This window comes from Anabas testudineus, chromosome 21 (genome assembly GCF_900324465.2).
Source record: "Anabas testudineus chromosome 21, fAnaTes1.2, whole genome shotgun sequence".
NCBI classification, from domain to species: Eukaryota; Metazoa; Chordata; class Actinopteri; order Anabantiformes; family Anabantidae; genus Anabas; species Anabas testudineus.
Window position 1 is genome coordinate 4609343 of NC_046629.1, and position 27346 is coordinate 4636688.

At 42.2% G+C, this 27346-nt stretch overlaps 1 protein-coding gene across 1 annotated transcript; it reads right to left on the reverse strand.

Moving 5' to 3' along the window:
- Positions 1 to 2022: 2022 nt before the first annotated feature.
- LOC113173111 (aryl hydrocarbon receptor-like) lies at positions 2023 to 25697 on the reverse strand. The gene is made up of 11 exons (XM_026376424.1): positions 25034 to 25697; positions 22813 to 23000; positions 13714 to 13823; positions 11313 to 11402; positions 10784 to 10916; positions 9165 to 9298; positions 8524 to 8726; positions 8280 to 8389; positions 7372 to 7513; positions 5633 to 7217; positions 2023 to 4758 (listed from the first exon to the last, which is right to left on the reverse strand). Exons 1-11 carry the CDS (start codon positions 25072 to 25074, stop codon positions 4609 to 4611), a joined length of 2886 nt encoding a protein of 961 aa, XP_026232209.1. The 5' UTR covers positions 25075 to 25697; the 3' UTR covers positions 2023 to 4608.
- Positions 25698 to 27346: the final 1649 nt, after the last annotated feature.

The following is a 27346-nucleotide window of genomic DNA, read 5'->3' on the forward strand; positions in this document are numbered from 1 at the left end:
GGCCCATTAACGCCAAGTCAGGCTTAATGGGTGAGTCCAACATTTTCCAAAAACCAGACTGCTTGTTGACTTGTTCAGTGACACTGAGGCCTGAGGACGGGCGTTGAAATTAAAAAGAAGTAGGCAAGATTTATAAAAGACAAGATAATAGGATCCAGGATTGTGGACTAAAAAGCCTACGTGTAGATTCTAAACAAGAACAACACAGACTCGATGCTGTGTGAACATGACCTGAGTTACACAAATTCATTTACCTCTCTAATGCACGATGTTGCCCTCGGGCCACAAACCTATCCTTCAAGATGAACAATCCCAGGCTGCATATTTAATGTCACTGCTTGTTCTAGTATTAGCAGGGAGGAGATCGAATTAACCAATAAAATCCTCGCCCTGGGATAAATTGTTTTTAAATCCTTTTGTAACAAGGTGTAGTCATGGGTGGATAATGACAGCATGGAGCTCTGGGCACTGAAAATGCTCCACACTCAGCCGGACTCCAGACTGAAAGAGACTCAAAGCAATTGTAACCGAGGCCGTCACGTCACTTTTACCTCTTTTCCTGCATCCTTTCAGTCCTCTCGTGTCCCTTTTTGGCTGTTTTTCATCATCCTCTGGTTACGTTTTATGCCATTTTGCTTGTTGTAGATGTCATTTTGTTTTACACAGACATTCAGCCATGAGTATATTAACGCTGTAGAACCCAGAGGTGTCACAGTGTAAAAGCTTTCATCAGTGATCACCTCCTTTTAGAGCATGTGATGCATCCACACACACGCTTACCCAATGAAACCCCTCTGCAGGACCGTGTGGGCATGTGCAGACATCTTCAGTCTTCACCCCCTGTTAGTTTTGTTGCACCTGTTCCTGTGATTTCTAGCATCACACAAGTGAACATCTGGGAACGATGTGCAGAATTTCTTGATGTGCACTTGTGCATTGTCTCTTCTAGTTATTATGGATACAGGTAAATGTACTTAGTTACTTTGCAACATTGCCAGCGCCTGTGCTCTTTTTAATCAATGTGTCTACTGTGTAAAAGATGAATTGTCCAAGAGATTGAAGACAGGCAGCAGCTACTCCACACTCTTGTTTTGTCTGATCATGTTCTCCTCCATGCAGGCTGCTTGTACTCTGGGCCTCTGCGTCAGCTCTTCCCTGCTCTGCTTGTCGTCCTGTGAAAACCACAGTGTGGCCGTGACAGGCTCAGAGGGGGGAAGCAGATGTAGTCGGGTGATGATTCAGTTGTCCCAGGCAGCAGCCCCTTCTCCCTCCACTTCAGAGAGACTCTAATTGGCTAGTTATTATCTAAATATGTCTGCAGTCTGCACAGCTGACTCAGTCTGGCAAATCTCCGCTCTGAACATTACATCTGTGATGTCCTGTAGACGCACAAGCTCCCAATTTGTATTTTTTGCCTTGTTAAATTAGAATGACTCAAGATAGTCGTCAAACTAGCTCTACGCAAGCAATAAGACATTCAGAGCCTGAAAAACCCCACATGTTGAGTTCTTCTCTGACCCCTTTTCTATTTTTAGTTAGTAAATTCATGTTTAGAAGTAACTACAGAGTGCTGAAGGCTGCATGACAGGAGAGTTTGAGATTTAGAAGTCAAATTAAAGAAGGTTTGATCGTCACAGCCGTCACACTAGATGCTGTCACTGGTAAAGAAGGCAGCCATCAGTCGCTATATGCAGTTTAATTTAATTTCAAACATGGAAGATTCAAACTCCCTCAGTAGGAGGTGTAGGTGTCTTCAGCTGAGTCGGGTTTGTGGCCCTCTTTTGAGTTTTGAGTCCCCAGATTCTCTGTTGAACGAGGACACTTGGTGATAGATGATAGTCCTGCTGAAAGATTGTTTCCTGGCTGATGTTCACATGAACCACCGTTGTGCTTTATAAGCATAAGATGGTGATGTGAAAGTATCACAGTATCATTTCTTACAATGTAAAGACATTAACCAACACACAGGTTACTGGTTTAGATGACAGTAATGAAGCAGGCCTCTCAGAGTTAATGTGGTAATGATTTATTGATGTTAAAATGCTACACATAGCACCTTTACATGTCAGGGGTCCACAGTAAGGAGTCACTGACGAAGGTTGGACTTTGCTGCTGCTGCTTACTGCCCGAGTGAACACAAACCTGGAGAACTCAGAGAAGGAGTCGTACGAGTGTTCAGAGCTATGAGTTTGCAAAATGTTTGTGTTTTTTCACTGTGGTTAAAGAAAAATGCAACTTTTATCTCAAAGGAATCAAATAATACATTTGAAACAGTCAAAGGACACGGGTCAAATCGGCAACATCTACTTGTCATGTTAGCATGTTAAAAATCACTGTGGCTATGCAAAAAGACGAAATGAAACTCGACCGTCACAGCCTATTGAACGTGTCTCTGCAGTATGGCACCATTTTCAGGCTGTCAGAGTCCAGTGTTTAGTGATGACAGTACTATTTACAATAAAAAAAAAAAAGAATAACAACAAAAAAATGAATCAACAAATGAATTTGATAAGAACGTGTTTGAAAAATAGTGCGTGAAACGTCAAACTATGTACATACCTGTATTTGTCAAAGCTCGTTTGCCTTTATGTACAAATAATTTTTTTCACATTGTCAATAAGTCACATTAATCATATTAAATATAGCAAAAAAAAAAAATCTGCTGTAGAAAAAGGGAAAGAAAAAATCAATTTGAAAGACATGTAACGACGTGTGTCTCACATTTCAACATAAAACATGTAACAATAATAATAATAATAATAATAATAATAATGACAGACTTTATTGATCCCCTTGGGGAAATACCAATAGTAATGACAGTATTTGAACTATGAAATGGAAATCTCTCTTCAGCATCTTTTCTTGATGAAATAATTCTGCTCTGCATCGTTTTCCGGTGATTTTACTATGTACAAGAAACATTCAGAACTGTGTCCTTCCAGCAGAGAGCTCCCTCTTTCATGCTCACATTTGGTTTGTACTGTTTTCTGTAACTGTTCCAGGATCACCTGATATATCGCCAAGTTCATTTAGAAAGGAATAGTCTGACATTTTGGAGGAAGCTGTTTGTTTCATGTCAGACTTTTTCTTTAGAATCTCGGCTTTGATTGTGCTGTAATAGATTTGGGTCTGGATTCACTGTGAAAAAAGAAACTTCCCTCAAGAGAGCAACTGCAACCACCGTCTAGCTGATTTGATTAACTTCTTTTTCTTCTGTCTTAAGCATAAATACAGAAAAATTCAAATTCCTCTAATCAAGTCAATGCCCCAAAGAAATCACCCAGAGGTTTCACGATGATCAACGTTAGCAACAACAAAATAATAATAATAATTCAAGTGGAGAACGATAAAAATGACGACGGACAACTGTACAGAAGTGTTTGTGCTTGTGAGGACATTAACACATCACCTGAAATGTACCTCAACATAAAATAAAAAATGCAAACATGGCCGTCTTGCACAAGTTCAATCTAAGATTAAACTGAAATAAAAACCAGGATCTGTTGTTATTTTAATCACAGTATCCCTGACTACAGATCTGCATTAGGTGGGTGATTGAAATAAAGTGCAGCATATCTCTAGCCATAATTTCCATATTGTTTATATTTTCTTAATCTCATTAAACTCCTAAAGAAATCACTGAGCACTAAAAGAGTACAGTACATTCTTGTAACATGACAACAATAAAATAAAATTAAATTAAGTAAAATAACAACTAGCAGCGCTGATGTCCTGTCAGCTGCCAGCACCAAAAACTACCAAAATAATGTTGATGATTCACTGACGGGGACACGGCGTCTGTTTTCTGGTGTGTTCAGATACATAACAAAGCAAAAAATCAAAGCATGTTTGATGCTCGGTCAGATACTTACATCCCTGCTCCTGTGTCAGTTCCTTAATGATGTAAGAACACACAAGGCTCGTTCATTTGCCTGATTTTACTTCTTATAATTTAGTTCTGCAACTATTGAGAATATTTATCACTAATTCATCTGTAATTAGTCCAAAAAATTATAAAAAGTGTCACTCACTATTTGTCGTAGCTCAGTGTGACATTTTGGAATGTGTTGTTTTTTTATCTGAACAAGCAAATGTGTGAAAATGTTATGATGATATTTTCACTTTAATGCTGAAGATATTCAACGTCCACTGGGAACTTAGTTCCAGCCGCTTTCAGTCGATCCAGATTTTGAAGACATCAGTCCTGCATGTAATTACACGTTACGTTTCTTCTGAATCTATGCTGTGCTTTGTGCTGCATCTGAACACACATTCAGAAAACGTTGCCATATATATATATATAAAGCTATGTGACATTTACTGCTCTGTTTTATTTAAAATACACTCAACTTGACTGCATTATTGTAAACAAAGGACTCATATGATAATATGACTTGAAATACAACACAACGATCGCCTCCCCCTCCCCACAAAAAAACTAAACAAAACAAAACAACAAATTAAAAATGAAAAAAAGAAAAAAGCATGTAGGCCTACGTTTCATCAGCTTTGTTTGTTGTGGTCTCTAGATGTATAAGGCTGGTCCAGTCAGTGTGTGTTTCTGGCTGTGAACAGTGTCCTGCTGCATGACTGCTTCTGCTCAAATGGTCAGAGGTAGAAACCAGTGGCTGGTGGGTCAGGGAGACTGGGCAGAGTCTCAGGGCTGTGCATCTGGACAGCAGGGGGCGCTGATCTGTTCCCCTTGGGTAGAGCACAGCCTCCTGCGTAAGTGCTGTTTAAGATGCAGCCGTTCTCCATCTGCAACAGGGTATGATCAGTACTACAAACTGGAACTAATATAAACAATATATTCATATACAGTAAAAACACAGAATTATCTTATCTAACAGTCAGCTGGAAGTTTTTAATTCAGTCTAACCTTTCATTAACGTAACATTATTCATTTTTGTTTTAAACAGGAGCTGATCCTTTTGGAAGCTGTGCTTTGTGCCCTGCTGAACTGGAGTGAGTGGAATAAACAATATAAACACCTGAGTCAAGGTGAGTCTAGTTTCATTTATCTGCATCAAATGTGAGTCTAAATGGAAATTGTTTCTTTTGCACAACATACCAAAATACATTTCCTATTTTCTGGTATCTACTGGATGCATTGTTAGAAATCTCCACCCAATGTTTGCATATGAAGAAGTCCTGACTTCTCATTAAACGGATCATTGTGCAGATACGTGTAAGACATTTCAGGCACTACATGGTACAGTGCAGCCCCTGCAGCAGGTACTATGAATACAACAGGGTAGCCCAGGCATTTTTTGTAGGTCACACATGGCTAAAAAGTGTATCCATGCAGAATGGATTATTTAATATAATGCAATATATGTACTTTACTGCGTGATGGTTGAAATACATGTATATGTATATGTATGTGCACAAGATATTTATAGTTTGAATTTACGCCTCACACCTTCTTTGACCAATAGGAATCAAAGAAAACCACAATATGAACCTCAAAAGATATGCAACCAAATATGATGAGCAATACAGATGATTCTGTGGTTTAGTTTAATTACTTATACTTGTATACTGCTCAAATGTACAACAGATCTGTACCACATGTCACCGTACTGTGTGTCAAACACACACATTTCATGTTTCACTGTTACAGAAACCTCACCTTACTAAGAATGGGGTCATGAGGGATCTCGGAGGTCACGCTGTAGTGGTCCAGCTGGCGGCAGGACTTGCCCACACCTAGGATCTGCTCCAGGGAGGCGTTGGGGGGAGGACACTGGGACAGGCTGGAGATGACCTGGGCCAGAGGAACCAAGATCTGCTCCTGCTGCTGTTTTTGGTTCATCCCTTGGAAGGATGAGACTGTGGACTCGTGCTGTTGCCCACTCCTCCCAAACAAACCACTTCCGCTCACAGCGTAACCCGCATTGTCAATACCAGGCATGCTAAAATCAATGCACGGATCCAGTGAGGTGTTTGTCAGAGGTTTTTGGCTATCATCGAGGCAGGAGTTGCTGCTCAGGCTGTCGCTAAACCCAAAGCCCTGCCACTGGGATTTCCCAGCCGAATGCTCTGTGCTGACGTCACACAGTCCGTTGAGGTTGGCTGCTTTCTGTTTAGGGTGGCACTGCTGTGAGAGCTGGTTCTGCATCATGGGCTCCTGCTGCTGCTGAAGGTAGCGCTGATGCTGCTGAAGAAGCTCACCATCCAGCTCCGAGGTCTTGCCATTGAAAATAGTCTGTTGAGAGTTAAAGTGTTCTAATTGTATCCCTGCACTGGTTAGAATGTCTTGGGAGGTCCATTGTCCGTTGGAGATAGATGGATCTTGCCCAAGCAGCTCTCCGTTAACTATCGTGTTAGTCAAATGATCACTCTGCTGGCCCCAGTTCTGCGACATTTTACCTGTTTGCATATTCAGGTGCTTTTGCATCTGCTGGGACAGCTGTAGGATGGGAGTCTGCCCTACAAGGGGAAGTTTATGGTGAGGAATGGGCATTTGCACATTGGTGTCAGTCGTGGGAGTGGGTGACACTGCAGTGGCTGTGACTAAGGCTGTACTAGGAGGCACCTGTCCTTCGTGCTCTGTGGAATCCGCCTTTCCCTCTATAGAGTCATAAATATATGAAAGGATTTCGTCATTTGTCAACAGATCATCCAAAGTGGGCACATGCTCGGGATCCATCTCAACTCGGATCATCCGCTCGTCCAGCAGCAGCAGCTCCAGGTCCTCAGCACTCAGCCCCAGTCCTTCGAGAGCTCCAAACAGCTCGCCGTTTGAACAACCTCCCTCTTCTGCATCCACAACCCCTTGGCCTTCCAGGGACAGGGAGTCCAGAGTAGCCAGCAGTGGGTCAAAGCTGGTGCTCGGCTCGGTTACACCTGGACCAACCATGCCGATGCTCGGCTCATCCCAACTCCTTTGCAAACTGGAGGGTTCGGTGACAGAGAAGCTCATTTGGTCAAAGAAGCTGCTATGGAATGACATTTTGGGCTCCACAGCCGGCTGGGAAACGTACACCGACACATCCTGACTCATAAGAGCCCCCAGGAGGGAACCAGGGTCCAGACCATCCCTTACCAACCTGTCAGTCCGGCTCTTCTTTGACTTACTAATGGTTTTCTCATGGCTTCCATCTCTGAAGCCTGCGATGGGATGGTTGGACTGGTAGAGCAGAGCCTCACCCGTAGCATAGGTAAATGGCAGATGCATGGAGCGCTTCTGCAAGTGTTCTCCTCCTTCTTCATCCCTGTAAAAATGAAAGATATGATTATTATCCTGAGTTCTAGCAAGTTTGTGTCGTGCTTGTTTTTGGCTCTAACATAAAACACAGTTCCCTCTTGGGAAAAAGTTTTAAAATCTCTACAACAATCAGATTAAAATGTAAATACATAGGAACATACAAGAGGGGCCTCTGGGTGGCGATGATGTAGTCTGGTTTGCCATTCTTGTACACCAGTCTGGCATTAGCCTGGACCCATTTCCAGCGATTCTCCTTGGTAAGGAGCCTGAACACAGTCAGACCACTCTCTCCGGTCTTTATCACTACACATGAGAAACACAAACAAAGTTATAACCAGTGAATTTGGCTACAACATTAATATAAACCTAGTTAAACAAGTTAAACATTGAGTGAGATATTAGTTCAATACAACAGACGGTATTCACTAATGTGCTTTCATGATAAGATAAAATACAATATGACGGAATATATATATAGATAACTAAAGCGGCTAAGGCCACAAATTCATATTTCTATGTCATGTAATGTCGAATCAAAGGGATGAGTTTGCTCTACTTGATTAAACTACACTGACCTCAGAGCAGTCATTAATATTTCTGACCTCTGAAGTGTTTATGTGCTGCTGCTGCTGCTGTTGTATGGATCATGTTTGATGGTTTGCTCATGCAATGGATTTGTGGGCACTATCCTCTTCTGTGGCAGCTTTGCTCAATCTGCTCTATAATCCAGCAGGATTATTTACAAAAGCTGTCTGAACTCTCTGACCAGGTTGCACCGGACCACCTCAACTTTTTTTGATATGACAAAATATAAAATAACAACATGGTCTGTTCCTATTGTGGCAGATTAAACATCAGATCCGACTGATTCCGAGATGGATGGATTCGTATTACATATTGTGTCCATTATACACCTGCTGCACAGTAACCATCTCTTTTTGGCAAAGAACTGTACTGTGAAGCTGCAGGATAGAGGAAAATACTTTTACTTTTAGTAAAAGTAGTTGTTTTGGAACATGGTCCAAACAAGACCTGGTGGCTTCAGTAAGATAATGGTGAGAGAACTTACTCCTGACGTGGTTCTCTGCACAGTACAACATATCTGCTGCATGGATGAACTGATAACCGGATCCTCGCACCCGCAGCTCAGCTTCTGTGTATCCCAGTACTATCTTCCCCCTGCACAAAACATTAGCAAACACAGAACAATCTTAAATACCACTTCCACATATTTGTATTGTTACATCAATCATGAATCTTAACAAGCTGATTGTCTGACTGTCAATGTGCATGTTGCATTCCTCTATCATTACTTTGCATCACAGGCCATGGGTGTGAAGTCCAGCTTATGTTTGGTCCTGAAGATCATGTTCTTGGTCCTGATCTCCAGGATGGATGGAGGCTGCAGAGGAGTTGCGATGGCAAAAAGGGCGAGCTGTGGAGGGACCTTTCCTCCGTTTTCCTGCCGATGGTTCTGTCCATGCAGAAACTTCAGCCTGCCCTGGATATTCAAAGCCTGTAAAGTAAGATACATAAACTAAGTTTCAAATAGCTGCAATTCATGTTAGGTTCATATCTAAGAGACTATGTGGACCACAGCAGACTGCAGGTAAGAAAACAGCCCCACACAGACACGTCCATGTTTTCTGTTTATCATGGTCTGTCTTTATGTGTTATTTAATGTGCTGATTATTGTGCACATACTGTATGAGAGACAGTCAACAACAACATCACCTCCTCAGGGCATTCAGTTCAGCAGAGTCTCTCTCATCTCCTGAGCTCCCTCACATACTGATTTTTCCACACAATGACAAATGAATTACAAAACAAGCTGGTTATATATTTTCCCTGTAACAGGCTGTTAGAGGCAGTGACTGGAGTCCGATGTGTCATCTATCATGTTACAAACTTTACTAACTTTAGTGTGCAGGTTTCATGTCAGTGTGTAACCCACCAGGAAGCCAGAGGAGTTGTCCAGGAGGCAGCGGAAGCGACACACAAAGCTCCTCTCCAGAAAGGACGAGTTCTCCGGAGGAAGCTGTTCAGGGTTGTAAGTGACCAAAGATGAGCTGCTATCTGGTTCCACCTCTGTAATTATAATGTGGTGTAAAGAAACAATCCTCAGCATTGAGTATCACACTGTATTAGCAATAACACATTCACCCTTGAGCAAAGCATTTTGATCAAATTCCTCTCAAAATCATTCCCATCATGATGCAACATCTCTTACTATATTGTCAACTTCCATTTATTAGTCAACACGCTGTTGATGTTACATACAGTGGCAAGAAAAAGTATGTGAACCTTTAGGAATGTCATTGTTTTCTGCATTAATGTGTCATAAAACATGATCTGATCTTCATCATTTGGGACTGTGGTTACTCTACCAAGAAGTGGGCGGTCAGTCAAAATGAACCAAAGAGCACAACAAACACTCATCAATGAGGTAAAGAAACAACTCAGAGAGACAGACAAAGATTTGTAGGCATCACTGGAACTGGTTAACATCTGTATCATGAGTCTACAGTAGGTAAAACATTGAACAAGCAGAGTGTCTATTGAAGAACACCACAAAGGAAGCTGCTGCTTATTAAAAAGAACAGTGCTGCACATTGACACAGCAGTATAAGAAAAATGTTTTGTGGACTGTTAAAACTATATTAAACTACTTGGAAAGAACACACAGCACTACATCTCGTATAAAAAGGTCACAGGAAAACATAATGACGACTGTAAAGTATGGTGGAGGAAACATCATGATTTGGGCCTGCTTTGCTGCATCTGGGTTTTGTAAAGTTCGGTCTGACCACAAAAAATCAGTTTCCAAAGAAAACCGACATCTGTTTGATGATGTGCTGCAGTTTATTGTGACAGCATCTGGAGCAAGAGAAAGATATGGGTGGTGCTAACAACCACTGTTTGGGCATAGTTAGGCCTAAATGAAGACTTCAACAAGCTGGCCAATCAGACCAGAGTGGGATGGAAAAGAGGGGCCTTAAAGATACAGGAGCTAAAATGTGTCTTTTAAGTCTAAAGGCTGGGGGTGTTGTTGTATAAAGAGGTATTGGAACATACATTTGCACTTTTTAAACTTAAAAATCATCTAATCTTTGATCAGTGGAGCCGCAGAATAAAGTTTAAACTCTAAAGTAAGCATCATATGTTCACTTTAACACGTCCTCATTGCAGGAAAGGGTTAGTCTTGTCAGTGCTTCAGGTCTTAGTCTAAACACATTGCTCTGGACTAAAGCATAAAGACATAAGCATCTTAAAACCCCAATTCAGCTCTAGGACCACTTCACCTCAAAAGTCACAGGGAAGATTACAGGGTCACGTGACCTGACCTGAGGATTGTCTTACAGTTTAAAGCCTCGACCGTGTGTACTTAACCATCTAATGCTGATGTCCAAATGTGGATACTCACACAGACTCTACAATGGAACGAAGCACATTTAATTTTACGATATGTTCATGTCACAAGAAATTCAAAGCATGCTTAACTCTGCTAGAACCTCAGGACGCACAGTGCACACCGCTACTGAATCTCACGGTTTTCTAGAAATAATGAATCACCTTGGGGCAAGTCGTCATTGTTGGAAGGTGCAGAGGCAGGAGGAGGATTCAAAGCCCAATGCAAGTTTCTTCTGAGCTCCTGCTGGTCCTCAGTATGGACCAGTTCATACACGCTCTGGTGCATGATATCCGTCTGAGAAAAATAAGAAGAGAAATTACAACAGCGTGCTCTAATATGACCTTACTACACTGAGGGAAAGACATACAGGAAGTAGATATAGCGACTGCTCCACTAGCTTATTAATGCAGACGGTTCCCTTTGACTTAATAATAGTTTTTTACTCTGGCATCTCTGCAGTTTGTACCCTCATTTACTCATTGTAAAAGTGCAATCAGGTCATTGGTGCCATCAGTAAGCTGATTACTACTTCTATAGCTGGCACACTGCTTTCAACATAATCACCATGAGAAACAAAAGGATCAGTATTTCACATTTTAACAGCTTTTCCTTAATGTGAAAATTATCTAAATATTCCATCTGAGGCAGACTCTAAGTAGATCTCAGGCCTCAGGCTGTACGAGTTATTACCTGGTGGAAGCCCAGGTAGTCCTGGATGGTTTGAGAGGAGTAGAAGATGGTCCCACTAGCTGTGATAACCAAGACAAAACCATTGAGCGCCTGTGGATCAAACAAAGGATGTGAACAGGCAGTTAACTGGGATGGTCACTCTTGTGAATAATTTAGTTATATTTCATTCTGTAAGAAAGAAAATGGAGAGTCGTAAGCCATGAAACAACCAACCCCTCCATTCCCTGCATGTTTGTATTTTTTGTGGTGCAGCTTATATCTAACTGATCAGAATATAGTTATGAACAAACCGTATAAATAAACTGTACATTAACTGGCTGTGGTACAACCGTGATGTGGAAGCAGAGCAGCACCTTACTACTGTAGATAGTCTGTCAACACATGTTCTGCACATGTAAAATGACTTAACATGTAGTTTTATATATTTGCTTATCACAGATACCAGCAACAAAATGAACTAATAGAGTGAATAAAGGAAATAACGAATACAGCAGCAGCAACACGTTAAGTGAAATGGAGCACACTCATTGTTTCTCTTCAGATGGGAACAGCTGGTCCAACATTTCCACCTCACTACACGTACGGTATGGGACTGTTTTTAATCAACAAACACACGAACAGATGCACATGACTGTCCTCACAAAGCACAGCCATCTCTCTCCTATATTAAGCCACAGGGTTCAGAGATGACTAACGTCTGAGACACCATGTTATTCTTTCTGATAAGACACCAGTGAGTCATCAGAATTATCTGGCACACTCACCACAGAGTGAACACAAACAGCCAAATGTCAAAGTTGAGTATTTAAACCGACGCTAAAATCAGCTTCAGAGACATAAATTCAGTCTTCAGTTCTTCTTAATACACTAAAATGGAGATAAATTAACTTCTTATTATGTAACAGCCACGTGACCTCTTATGTAATCCCTACAAAGTTTGTTCAGATTTAGGAAAACAGCAGAAATGATGTTGCTGCTAGAATGCAATGTGATGTCACAGGAATTAGGCCATATTCCATATTTTAGTGCCAGATATTCTTCTCACAGCTGCAAATGATTTGATGCAGTCATGAGAATGACGAAGAGTTCGCACTGAAATAGAAAAATAATGACAAAGAATCCAGTGTGTGTTTATTCTAACTGAACAATTAATACACTCTGCCATGTTTGAATGTCTGAATAATGCACATGCTCACAGCTTTTCTATATTTCACAACAGTCTGATGTGACAACAGCAAAGAAACCGGCTCAGACTTAATCCTTGCATCTCTCTGCTTGTGTGCCGCTAGCTGCCCCTCTCGTCCCGAGGAGGAGGAGGAGGAGGAGGGAGCGAGCTGCTCCCCGTGGAACGCTCACCTCCTGACTGAGTCTGTTTCTTCAAATGAGCTTTCATTTGTCATTACTGACAAGCTGGGGAAATGTAGGCTTATCATAATAATGAAACCTCTCTGCTAGGGGTGGGCAGTGGCGGACAGGCTGTTTCCTCTCTGCTCCTGGAATGCCAGTGTAACGCACATTGGGAGGAACTGGACTGGAAAATCAGTGACTCGCAGAGGGCACAAAACCGCCATGAACCAGGAGACGTTTCTTTTTTGGTTTCCACTGAAACAAAAAACAGACTCGCTGATCGCTTTGTCTTAAAAAGCTGCAGCGTGACCTGAATTCCAGTAAAATGCCCAAATTTTCCAATAGAGAACGTCTACTTTAATAAAACCTCACGTCCAAATGATGATTCATGTTGTTTTGTTGAGAGCTGATAGTGCTCTGATCTCTAAAACAGGGTGCAACAGCCTCCACACTTCAGATCCAACAGATATTGGCTGCAGGGAGATGCTAACAGTGGGTGATAACGTGTGATTCACAGTCCAGCTGCAGACCACACTGGAAAACAGCATAGTGTATAGATGAGAGGATTGATACCACTTCATCCTCCCCTGTTGTACCTGAGCAACAATTCTGATGCTCTGATCCACAAGTCATTTGAGGATAAAAGAAAACTTGGATGAATCCACATTTCTGAATTATTTTAGAACAAGTGATGTGAAACATAAAACTCTTTGGGTCATGTTCAGATTATTCCCAGACACCAGTTTAATCCAGCAGATCAGCGGCAGACCTAACTAAAGAGAACACTAATGTTTGATGAGGGCACAGCAGACAGTGTCAGACACATCGAATGGTAAGCTGCCCTGAGCCTCCAAGCCCCCCCCCCCCCCCAATAGATTTAGACACAAAACACAAGAGTGGTGCAGATGAACAAGTTAAATCAGTCCACGATCAATAACGTTATTGATCACGTTAGCTGTTTGGGTAGAAAACAGAAACTCTCTGATACAGTAAATGAATAAAACAAATAATAGAAGCAGATCATTACATTAATAAATGCAGTCTGAAAACTGACCTGCAGCAGAAGTTCCCCTTCAGGGATCTTGTTCCCTGCCGCTCCCGCTGTTTTGCTGTCGTCATCGTTCACGCCGCCTGGAGTTGCTCCATTTCGACTGTTCAGGGCGACTGTGAAGGGGGCAGACAGGGTGGTGGTGGTGGTGGTGGGGTGGGGTGGGGAGAGGCAGCCAAGCTTTAGTGCTGTGGTAATGTTTGCGAAGCACTGCTGAGGCTGTCAGGTTTCCTTATGTTGAGCACGTTAAAGATGCTGCATGCAGCTCATTAAACATTCACTACATGCCATCTGAAAGTCTAATCCCCCAAATGTTGTCCAACTCGCTCATATGCTGCTGCGTCGGTGCGTACGTCAGATCTGTACGCTCACTGGCCACTTCATTAGCTACTATCTCATGTAAATATGTAAATACGGGGAAAACATTAGAAACAACTCTTAGTATAATGCACTGCAGTCCTAAACACTGACATGAATGAAGATTAAACGTCCTGATAGACACATTTTATTTTAAATAAAGAATGTTAATTACAACTATTATGTTATTCAATTTATTATTAAATAATATTTTAACACAAATATTAACAAATGCTGCTTTTCTTCGTCATGTGAAGCAAACTAAATGTGTTTTAGGCTTTTTTTTAAAAATGAAACTTTTTGTTAGAAAAGAAAACTGAAAATAATGCATTAATAATATTTCTACCTTTTTAAAATAAGATTAGAAAATTGGAAAAATCCAAAGTGATGAGAGAAAAAAAAACAGTTGGAGAAAAGCTTCTTGTTTCTGTTTCTTTCAACAGAGGAGAAGCGACAGTTGCTTCAGGCGTCACTATATTTTGCACTTCACCGCTTGCTCAGCTCCACTGCAGCCTCACCACTCACGCTGCGGCCCCACTGTCCCTCCTGCCTCCCCGCTGCTCATTGGCTGGTGGCCACAGCTGTTCTCATCCTAATGGGATTCTCCTTTTTCCCAGCATGACATCACGACCACTACTCACGTAGGCAGAAGAGATTTACATGTGATACAGTTTCTAATGCCAACCCTGTGCCGCACATTCTGGAGACTTTTATTTTAACTTTTTTATTTTACTTTTAATCCCACGGTGAGGAAATCCCATGTTTACAGCAGCAGAGGGAACAGAAACAAGCACAAAAACATCTTTAGAAACTTCTTCATCATCAGGAGACTGAAAACTATATTCTTTAACATGAAGTGAGCGGCGGTGATGTCATGAGAAAGAGAGCAGCGGTGAAGCACATTAATCTCTGACCCCGCAGAAGCTCTGTGCGGCGACCTGTGATGAACTTTGACCCCGAAGGTGATGTACAACATGATTGGGTGACTGAGTTCAGGGTCAGATCTTTTGTTGTCTGCAAACAGGGTTAACAAGGAGTCCATCTTCGGTGGGTGGGGAAGGGGTGGGTGGTGTCAGGAGTGTCAGAGCAGACACTGGACTTTACTTTCACACAGACTGAGCTTTGGTTGGACGCCCCATACCACCTCAGTCCCATACAGACGTGTTAGATCAACTTTTAGAGGAGCTGTTGACATAATCCAACATACTGGTGAGTAAATAGCGTGGGCGATGCTCTGCAGGCCGCTGAACGGTGCCGTCGTTGACCCACAAACATACTGGAGACGCTCACAGCAGGAAAATGATGGAAAATGTCACGAGTCTGACAAAGCACAGAGAAAGTCATCGAGCTAAGACAATAAAAAGACCTCAAGGGAAATATGTAGATAAATATATGTAGTTTGTACATTGAGCATGGAACCGTAAACAAACTGCACATGACCTCCATGACGCCTCAAAACTTAAATACAGACAATTATAAAAGTATTTATCCGCTTCTCATCCATGATCCTCAGGTCTTGATACCAAAATATCAGATCTACTGTGTGATAATAACATAGCTATCATGTGATCAACACAGAAACAGAGTCTGGTGTGATACTCAGCATGTGTGAAATCCAACTAACAGACACACAGGCACATTATGACTCTGTAATTATATGACTGCAGTGCCTCAGATCTGTAACTTGGTCATTGTAGACGAGTAGAAGTTCATTGATGACGACTCCAGGCTAAACACAGCTGCAGGAACATTATGGGACATATGATGTTACATGATTAGCTTAATAAAATGTGTTGATCCAGCTTGGGTGAAGTCAACACCAAACTGTTCATCACTAGAAAACAAAGCTTAGTTCATCTTTTGCAGTAGTTTACACACTAAAAACCACCACCAGGTACGCATCAGCATCAGCATCAATCAGCAGCATCAGTAGCATCAGCAGCATCAGCAGCATCGTAATCCAATCAGAAAAAGTGGGCCAACACAAAGAGTGTTGAATGACCAGAGGAGGACAAAGAGCAGAGCTTGTTATCAAGCTTCAGTAGGCACAAATGTACATAAAGCAACATTTACGTTCCCACTGACATCACATGCACACTGTTAAACAGCACTGCAGGAAATGCCCGGAGGCGTAGCCAGTGAATTGAATAGAACAGATTGGCGTTCCCATACATGTTTGTCAATGTATAATGGAGCTTTAAAGTTACTAGACAAGAACATTACATCCAAATACAAACAGTAAGTGAGCTTATATGACATCAAACATGCTATTCTTTGACCGTGCACTGTAAAGCTCTATCATTCCCATCCTACTCAGAAGCAACTCAACACACATTTTATTTTTTAGACAAATCAAAATTATTGCTTTTGTCGTATTAATAAGCTCCAAAGCTGCAGCACAGCGATATAAAGAAGCTTTTTCTGAGCAGAGCTTGGCCATTCATCCCTGTGGTGGACATAATGTTTGTCTTCCTCTAACTGGTCTAACGTATCCGCTCCAGTATCTGACAGATTAAACCTGACACACAAGCAGTGACCCTGAAAATCATCATACTTCAGCTGCGTTTGGAGGCTTTTTGCTGCACGGTGTATTCCCTGGAAGGTAGCGAAAACAAATCAGCATTTATCAAACTGTGTAAATCTCTCTGTCAAGTCTTGGATAAACAAAACTGTGGCTGGAGTCTGATGTCATCATTTCTGCATTTAATGTCAAAAGGTAAGGATAGGTAGGATTATTATTTTTCTGCAGGATCTGGCAACATGACATTTATGGTAACTGATAAAAGCAGGTAGCACTGGCCTTGGCTTTTAACCCAGGCTGCAACTCCTGCACCACACACCACACATTCACTACTGAAGACGGTGGCACTTTTGGAAATAAACGTATTCAATGACAATAACATTTTAAAAACAAAAATTAAATTTTTTAAATTGCAATTTAATTTCATAAATGTACGTTTTTAAAGACAGAGTTCCACCAAAGGAAACCAGTCCAGCTGTCAATACCATCAGAAGACAAATCTTTGACCTGAGTCTGTGAACTCTGTCCTCCATCATGGAAGCACCAGCATGAAGATTACTGCTGCAGCTCCACAGAGAGCCAGACCTGTGCTATGTCCACTGGGGTTTATCTCGCAGACAGCTTAACTTATCTGCAAGCTAAGACCCATAAACATTTTGCACACTCCAAATATTTATCAAATGTTTGACCACTTTCAATTTGTCCCATCATGCTATTTACAACAGGATTAGTGAGGATGTTCTGTGCTTGTGCCGCTTCAATTTCCTGCCCAATCCCTGCATGTTATCTTGGCATGCCTCCAGAGCGTCGCTTCGGGCGGCCATGTACCCTTGATAACACAAAAACACACACACGGCTCTTGCAAAAGAGACTTAAAGTGTTTGCAACCAATCAGGAAAAAGATTTGGGATAAAATGTTACTTAACATCAAAGAGCTGCGGTTTTAAAACCGGAGTGACACTGCCTCTTGTTGGTTGTTATTTTTAGCCAGATGGAGCTGTGCAGACTTTAGTCACCAAGACTGTGTTTTATTATCAGTAGAAAAAGCTGCAGAATGAATATGTTTTCTTATAGAGTCATCAAACGATCAACCTCAAAACAAAGATAAGAAAAAGGATAAATCACTAAATAATAACAACACTAGTTTGTTTACATCACATATAAGTTTTAGCATTCAGGTCACATAAGACAAAAATAGCAGGAGTCTAAATCATGAACTGGACTAAATTTGGACATCATTGATCCGGCGTACTAAGCCTGTGGTGTGGGGGAGGGTGCGTTGGGGGATCTGCATGTCAAACATATCACTCTGTATTAATTCTTCTGTCAGATAGAAAGACAGGAAAACTGCATCAGGTGCCTCTGCATTCTGTTTTATTCCAGTTGAAGGCGCCAAAAAAAAACTAAACCTGTGTATAACTACAACTATAACAGAATAAAACTCAAACAAAAGCTGTGAAACTGCAAAATACACACCTTCTCCTCAGTGAATCTGAGCAGTGCAGGCTGCAGGGGAAGCTCACTGGATGCAGATCAGTGATGATAATTGTGATCACAGTTCGTGAATGTGTTTGGCTTTAAAGTTACAGTCTATATAACCCACAGCCAATCACTATACAAGCATTTAATAAATGGGATTATGCTGGCACTCTGCTGTGCGTTTGAGAACACACATACATACAACTGGTGCTGGTTCAGAAAGATATTTCCCACTTTTGTTCTGTTGTGTGTTTGTTTTGGGATCTTGTGTTAATACTGTTCTAATCCAAATTTCAAATACAAACATGGCAGCAACAAAAGCAACAACATGACATAATCTGTCAGGATCCTAATCTGTATTAAACATGCAGAAGCACTGCATGTCACCATGTGCAACAACCAAGACGTAAACGAAACCGCAGAATTCTTTACTTTAACGAGCCGCGTTTCTTTCCTGCACAGCAGTGATTTTATTTCTAGTTAGTTGTCATGTTTTCCAGCGTGTAAACATGCTGCACGTTACACTGCATGTATACATGTGTGAGTATGTTCATCACTCTAGTGTGGAGTAAATATACGTTTCCACTCCTTCACGCCATGAACGCAGCATTACATGAACACACAATGTACACATACCACCCCCACAACCACTATCATACACATGAATGCACTCAACACACACACACACACACACTGAGGCTCACATTTAGAGGCTGAACATGAACATGCGGTCACTAATGCAAAGGGGGGAAGGCACGCACCCTGCGCTGCCTTCGTGTCTCCTGAGCTTTTTCGATCACATGGCTGCATATTTGCTTATGAGAGGCGATCCAGAGAGGGTTGGGCGGTGTAAGGGTCACTCCTGATTACCAGGTTTTCCCATTGGTGACCTGCATTCCTCGCAGTGCCCGTATCACGATCAGCGGGGGGATGGGGTTAAGCTGTGTAGGAGAAGGACGGAGGGAAGTACGGGCAGAGGGAGGAAGGGGGTGAGATGAGGGGGAGACCCACTGCTGATCACATACCCCACAAAAGTCTGCCTTTTATTTGTATACCGATAGATACAGGCAGGACGGGAAGAGGAGGAGATGTTTCAAATAACAAATCATATCACCCTCATTCAGAGCCAAACAGAAATGGGTATAACGACGTGTCACAAGATTTTCACAGCAGCCACACAGCTTACGTAACCAGTCCTGGAGCAGCAGCGGTGACAATCGCTGCAGACGCGGTGCTCAACTGCAGCTCTGTCAGACATTTCCAGCTGTGGTCCAGCCCTGTGTCCGCTGTGTCATGCTAGTGATGTGTGGACATTCATTTAATTCAGACACTTACTTGACCTCATTTTCCTTCAGACATCAGGCAACGTGTTCTGCAGGTGCACGCTCGCTGAACTAAACAGTTAAACTGCAGAAAGTGACACAAAATCGGCCGCAAACAAACAAAACAGTCGAGTGATGATGTGCAGGGAGACAAAAGATGCAGGATGTCGACCTCATGTGTGCAGCTATAGCCTGATCCAGCAAGAGTTGCGTAATGACTGCTATGCTGCTCCACATTTGATGTCTCTCTCCAACACTGATTTGGAGACATGTTTGATTAATTCAACGTCAGACTTTAGATTTACTCTCTGTTTTGTTTTAGTCTATCTACAGATGTAGAGTTTTAACATCAGCCGTGCTGAACATAATCTATTTCAACGTCATGGCTAAACCCCCAACACTAATGGAAAGCAGTTATGAAGTTGCTAATAATTCCAACAACAAAGTGTTAAACTGCAGCCCAGTCAAATCACAGCAGAGAGAATCCTCTGCAGTCTGCAGGGATTATTCCTCCTAATCTACTTCTACATTTATAGTAGAGTGCATCTTAAAAAGCTACAGTTTACAGTAACAGCAGGGATGCTGCTACTGCATGATACAAATCACACGACCACTGTCTTGTCCTGAGTTCACATCGACCATCTGACCGAACACTTTTTATGTAACACTAGTCGTATGGGGCCAGGTATGATCCGAAAACTCAGGGAAACCTTCCAGTAAAGATCGAGGATGAATGAAGGGAGACAGGAAAAGAAAAAGGGACAATCAAGCTGCTCAGCTGCGGGGAAGGACTCTTCCAAGAACCCCGGCAGAGCTCTTATTGGCTTAGTTGTGTCATCTGGGATCTTGTCAGGGTTTTCTTCACTACGACCATGTAACAGCTTCTTGAGGATCACAACTACTCTACGAGAGAGTGTGTACATGGGACACTAATAAGAGTGTCAATGATTCTGCACAGCAGACTATCTCACACTCCTGGAAACACCGTCACAGAAGTTAGAAAGCCACCAGCAGCGTGGCCCTCCACAGCTGCACATGTCCATGTTTGAACACCGCCGCTGTCATCAGTTTAAAAAGACTGATCTACGAGGCAGGCGGCAGCCGTGAGAACAGGTCTCATGACTGAGGGGTGCTTCACACTCATGGTGGGGTGACTTAAGAGAGTTAGCACCCCTCTTCAGACTGGCTGGGAGGGACGAGCCCATTGTAGCTGCAGACAATGACAAAAATGGCAGCTGGGCTGGATAACACTGTCAGCCAGATTAACTGGGCTCTGCCAGGGCTTTGTTCAGCTCCTGTGACAATTACACACAAAGCCATGACTGTGAGTCACGTTAGAAAAACCAACCTTGTGGAAATGATGTTACAGTATACAGGAAAAAACACAACATACCTCTGCACAGCTCAAAGCTTTTCTAAAGCATTTTAATACTTAATGAAGGAGGGCCTCTCTTAGCATTTAACAGCTCCGCTAAACATTTAAACAGAGCAGCAACAGGACACGCTGAACCAATGGCAGCGTTCCCAGAGCTAAGTCATCGCTGTGCAGACACACCAGCCACTTTTAGAAGCCTCTGACAAGCAGGATTTGTCCTGTTTACATACAACAAATTATGGCTGACCACAAAAACAGCCGTGAGCGATCGGGCCCTCGAGGTCCGCACAGTTTCCCTCCGCGGAGCAGCTTCCTTAATGTGAGCTCTGAGCTTGTTAATTACTTAGAGACTGTCCAGGAAGTAGGCTAATGCAGTTAGACAAGAGGGTTTGTCTAAAGGCTACGCTTTGACCTATTGGTTCTGAAATCCACTATCAATAATTGTCTCTGACAGGTGGAGTAGCCTCTGAATACTTCCATATGTTGTTGAAGAGGAATAATAAGCTCGACTGTTTCTCGTGGCTTTAAACATAAGAGACAGAAGAGGAAAATTATTCAGGTCCCTGTTTAAAGCTTTGTTTTGTTCCTCCAGGGCATCAGGAGCCCTCTCTTCATGTACACGACATATGAACCGAGCAGCCACACACACACACACACACACACACACGTTCACTGACAGCACAGTCATATCACTGGTGCTGTTTCCCGTCTGCCTCGGCCCAAACAGCCATTTCTAAAAGCCGCTGCCTTAAACAAACATTGCTCTGCCTCCATTTCATAAATTCTTTAAACTCCAGGGTTTCTCTCAATTATTGATGCTTCAAGAGCTTCTGACGGCTGCACTGCTGCATTCTCGGTGAAGGATCACCACCTAAAATAACGACGGCTTCACTCAGCACAGCGCTGCAAACTGTACACATCCATGCAACAGTACACAGCTCCTCCTGATGCTTTAGTGTGCAGTTTAATGGACACGGCTGATCTTCATGTCACTCACACACACACACACACACACACACGTGGGTTTCAATGAAATATTGAGCGACTCTCGCTGTAATGAAATCATCGGAATAAGGCGGTGGCTGGCTTCTTTGCTCTCTGTGCGGCAGTTTCCACATCTCCGGATGAAGAGATGAGCTGTGAGATGTCGGCAAACACGTCCAGCACAGATACAGAGTGAGCAAGTCGAGTGTTGTGACACTCTGGTAATCGTTGGAGGGACCGGGGCGATAACTGACGGGCTTAGAAACAGCCACTGCTTCAAATAACTACTGCTGATTCCTGCTTGATTCTCCCATCATGAAAATTAAAAACTGCTGAATTGTTCTTGTTAAATTCCCTTAAAGAACAATCTGACACCAAATAAACCAGAATCTGAATGAAGATCAGCTGTGTACAGTAAATTTTACCTAATTACTATAATTATTGCAGCTTCTTCTAAATTAATTTATAGTTTAAATAATGTAATAAAATACAGAGAACAGGTGATTCAACAAACTTACTTGTTAAATGAATAATGTGTTCGCCATCACCATAGTCTAGGAATTATAGAGGCTTTTTTTAGATTTTTGTAATTACTTGGTTAATAATAATTAATTGTTATAATAGCATATCATAATATAATTATATTACTATAATATTATATAGTAATATATAATATTACTATATGATATATGCAGTTTGACATCTAGATTAGTGTTCATTGTTGGGTTCAGGCATCACAGGTATTTCTGTTAATAATATAGCACTTTATTCATAGACCATAAAGATTATATGATTATTTTTCTACAAGTTTAGTTGCGTAGAACCATCATTTTCAGGAGAAGGTTGATTATGGAAATCTGTAATTATTATTTAGTATTTTGTTTTGTATATTTTTGCACCGTTAAAAAAAGTTTAATAAGGTTAATTAACATTTAATAAATGGAAACATGCATTGTGTTAAATTATTGTATGATTCATTGACTGAATATCTCCATACAGTAGAATACAACCACTGCTGTTGGATTACATCACGATTCACTTCACATTGTCTCGACTGGTACATTTACCTGAGAAGAAGTTCTTGGCTCTCAGGTAGCTGACGCTCAGGCGAAGGATGGAGAGTTTGTCCAGACTGGCGGTGACCTCCTCAGGGAAAGGCAGCAGACTGGCCAGTCGCTCCAGCTCCCCGTTCAGCCGGTCTCTGTGCCGTTTGGACGGGTTGGACTTGGCCCCTTCAGCCGGTGGTTGCTTCACCCTGATGGTCATTAAAATGGAGGAAGAGGTCACAACAAAAACTAAACGGGGCAGAGTCACTGTCTCTGGGTTTGTAGTCCACTAACAAATTCAAGGCTACTGCACCATTATTTCTGGGCTAAGCTCAATTATTTTAATCTAAAATAAGAATAACAATTTAAATATAGTTTTTATTGTATTAATGCTGCGTTCATGTGCACATCATCATCACTTTCTGGTGTTAAACATCAGCTTTTGTTTGAATCATGTGGATTTCACTAAGTTCTCAATATGAATGTGTCCTTTTCTTTAATTAAAAGCACATTTTACATATAGAAACTCAGTCTCACATGTCCCAGCACTTCCAAATAGAATGACTACATCACCCTGAATTTTAGTTGGGAAATGAGCAGTTATATCTGAGTATTTATTTATTATAATTGTATTTTTTTTATACTTATTGTCCAACATGTTGCTCCACATTTGGATCATCATAGATTCTGTCTGTGAAATCAAAAGCGAAACCCGATCGGAAAATATTTGTACACAAATGGAGAGCATCAATATAACAACAGCAGTGTGACCTGACAGTGTACAGTCAGCCGCCATGACCGCTCTCAACTCACACACTCACACTGTCACATTTTATCAGTGACGGATGGAGATCTGTTCTTGATCTTGTTGTTTGTTTCAGCAGCTGCAACATTACACAGAGACCATGAGTTAAAAAAACAAAACTCTGGACGAACACCGTCAGAATAAAGAAGGGAACATCTGACATTTGTCCTAACCCTAACCATGTTTAATTGGTGCCTAAACCAAACCTACTCCAACCAAAGTAGACAATAAACAGTATGTATGACAGAAAAAGAGGTGGTAAATACAGCCGAGCTGTAAAAACAACCTGAGCCAGTGACAGATCTCTTATCTTAGAGGGATCTGAGTGATCCACAGCTTCCCTCAGGTCCAGTTGTTGGTTCTGGTCCCACCATGTATCTCTGACTCTGGTGTCTTGTCACATATGATCACATCACAGAACAAATAGCAGCTTCACATCCAGCATCTGTTTCTGTCTTACGTGAAAACTTCACGTTTTTTTATTTTAACGTGCAGGAACATGGCGTCATTTTTCCGCTGCGTGACGTCACATTAAAACCAGTATGATTTCCAGACTTTATAAAAAACATCATCATGTTCGTGTTTAATTTGAATGGACACGACTTTGAACCACATTTGAGGATTTGATTGTGCTTTTAAAAAGACGTCTGTGTCTGAAGCCTGATTTAAAAAAAGGCCTTTTGTTCAGGATATAATTAAATATCACAGTTTGAATTAATAATTCATTCAACACCTCAATTCAAATAAAACGATCTGACAAGAAAAACGATGTCTTTGATTCTCTAAAGGACAAAACACAGCTCATCTCCCTGAACCAGTAAATAAAATCGGTAAATAAAGAATAAAGAAATAAACTGTTTAAAAAAACAAATAAAATAAATACAAATGAAAAATAAAACAAGATGTTTTATTGTTGTTATTTTGGCATTTGTTGAAATGGCTCTATTAAAAATAATAAAATAAAAAGTGTGCAGGAGATGAAAACCAGGCCTCAGTTCCAGGCCTGCAGTAATCCGCAGGCATTAAAGTGACCGTGCACATTTACAGTTATAAATGATCTGTTTTAATAAAGAACCGTACGAATAAATGTCCAAATATAATCAACATAATGATGAAGTGTCCATTTAAATAAATCTGTGCTGAAACGACTAAAAAAAAAAAAAGATTTCAATCCAACTCGTTTCCTTTTAGGTTCATTTTATTTTTGACTTAGTGTGGAGGCGAATTTACCGGTGATACGTGTAAATGTTATTATTAATAATAAATAATAGAAACATGCCTCCGTGTTAAACGTGCAGCTGTTTGGCTGCAGGTGCATTTCCAGAGCTCACATTTCACCCAGGCTCCTCAAGTCGATGGTTACACACTTTAAAACCAGGATATTTCCAGTCCACAGCTCTGAACCTGACAATAAAACGAGAATCAGAGGAAACTCACGCTCTCTGCACCGGTTTTCTCCTCTTGCGTCCTGCATACATGACGGCCCCTCTTATATAAGCCTCTGACGGATCCCACACTGACGCGCACAGCCTCCGTCTCCGCTACATGTAAGGTACCAACAAGTCTTCAGCTGTGATCCCCGACATCAAGTTCTCTGTCAAAATCCGAACCAGCTCATTTGAAGAGTCACAGGCTGAATCCAAACCCGGTGAGAGGTCGAAGCGGCTCTTTGTGCTGCGGCTTCACTTGGGAATTAAAAGAAAAACAGGAAAACGCGTGACGCAGCAGATTCTGATCCTTTAAAACAGGAGAACAAGTGGAGGAAAGCACCCCGACATGCTGCTCCACCAGCTCCACGGACACACGAACTTGTTCCAAGTGGGAAGATGCTGACTTTTTATGATGTGAACGCAAAATGACGCAGGTCACGGGAGACGCGCGCGGACCCTCCTCATCCTCCGTCCAGGGTCCACGATTCAGCAGAACAGCGTCCAACTCCGCAGCAAACGCTTCACCTATTTCCATCTGATCCTCTCCATCAGCGGTGCAATCTGCTTAGCGCCGGACAGGAGCCGCAAACCGGGCGCTGCGGCCGCGCGCATTCCACCGGCGGGCACGCCCGACACCGATTTCTGACGGGCACGAGCAAAAGCAAGCGGCTCGCGTATTTCAGCGCGGGGTCAGGAGGCACGCGGGATGGGTGGGTGCGCGGGCACGCGGGAGAGTCTCCTGGAAACACAGGCCGAGCGCGTTCACGCACACGCGTCCCCGAGCGAAGTCAGCCGTCCAATCAGCGCGCACATGAGAGACGGAGGTTTATGTGGAGCCGGCGCTGAATGTGGGTCAGGGGTTAGACCGGTAAATAATGGAAGAGGACTCGTGTGAGCATCTTCACCTGCACTGATTGGACCGTGGCACGTTTATCTGAGCCGGTGGGACCTGAAGAGGAGAGGGGATGATGGTCTGGTCACCATGGAGATTCAATCAGCATCAACTTCCTGAGATTCTTTCCTCCAGGTCCATCAAACAGTGAGCTCAGCTCCTTCTTCACCAACACCAACACGTGTTGTGCTGTTAAACGAGCAAACTGTCGTTCGTTTCCAGTAAAGAATCCCATCCATCATTTATCAACACTGTCAAGACAAACAGTACAGACCCACCTGTCATCGGCCCTCAGCCACAGTTTTACTGTCAATCACAGACAGACACGCCCCTGAGAAAAAGGAGCAGTTCTCATGTTATTATATATTATGTTCACAGTAGTTACATGCAGGAGTGTTTGGCTGCAGGAGTGAGGAGTTGAATAGCAGCATCAAAATGATGTCTCTCAGGTTGTAGTGACCCTCAGCTCTGCCTGCATGAAGCCTGAAACATGAAAGCAAAGAGGACATTATTCATTGTTAGACGTCTGTACGTCACAATAGAAATGTGCTCAAAGTGTGGACTGTCATCTTTAACTTATCAACAGCTCAGTCCTCTCTCTCTCTGGCTGTTTCCCCCACCAGCTGTTTGTCTGTGGTGTCCCAGGATGTTCCTAATCCATCTGTTTGTCTCCTCAAAGACTCTGGTCCAGATAACTTGACAATAATTGACCAGCCTTCTGTTAAATATTCGAGGTTCCCAGAGGAAGATTATTGATCTGACATCTAACATCGAGTTGCTTCGGGACACACAAACACACTGAATGACGACAGACACAAAATGAAGCAGTAAATAAAGTCTGTAGAGAGGCTGTGGAGCGACAGGGTTTCACTTACTTTTTCTGCCATCGCTTTGCATGTTTAATGGGCGTGTTCAGTAAAGACAGAAAGATCAGCTTAGAAATATTGTGTTTCTGACTGCTGCCCATTTCCAAGTGTCACTAGTCTTTCTATCCACTGTATGATGTTGTATATATATATACACACACACACACCACTGCAGAAATCTGCCAGCATTTGTCCTTCATACCTTCAGGAGCAGGGTGTTTGTGTGTTTGTCCCATGGGATAATCGACTCCACAGCTGTAAATGTGTTTTTCATGCTCCGAGCCCAGCAGAAGGTCGGCGTGTCTGTCGTTCAAGGTCGTCCTGTTGGGCTGCAGGTGAGTTCTGCACTCGGGAGAGGAGCACGTCCAGCCCGTTGGTATGAAACAGTCGGTGCATGGTGGCCTTAAGAAGTCCCAGGTCTTCACCTATGTTGCATTTTCTCTAGTTTTACTAACAATGTTGTCTATCTATCATGGTTATTTTTAAATTATAAAATTAAATACCATTAATCTCAACATTAAAAAGTACTGCACTCCTTTTTGTTGTATACTACTGTAAATCC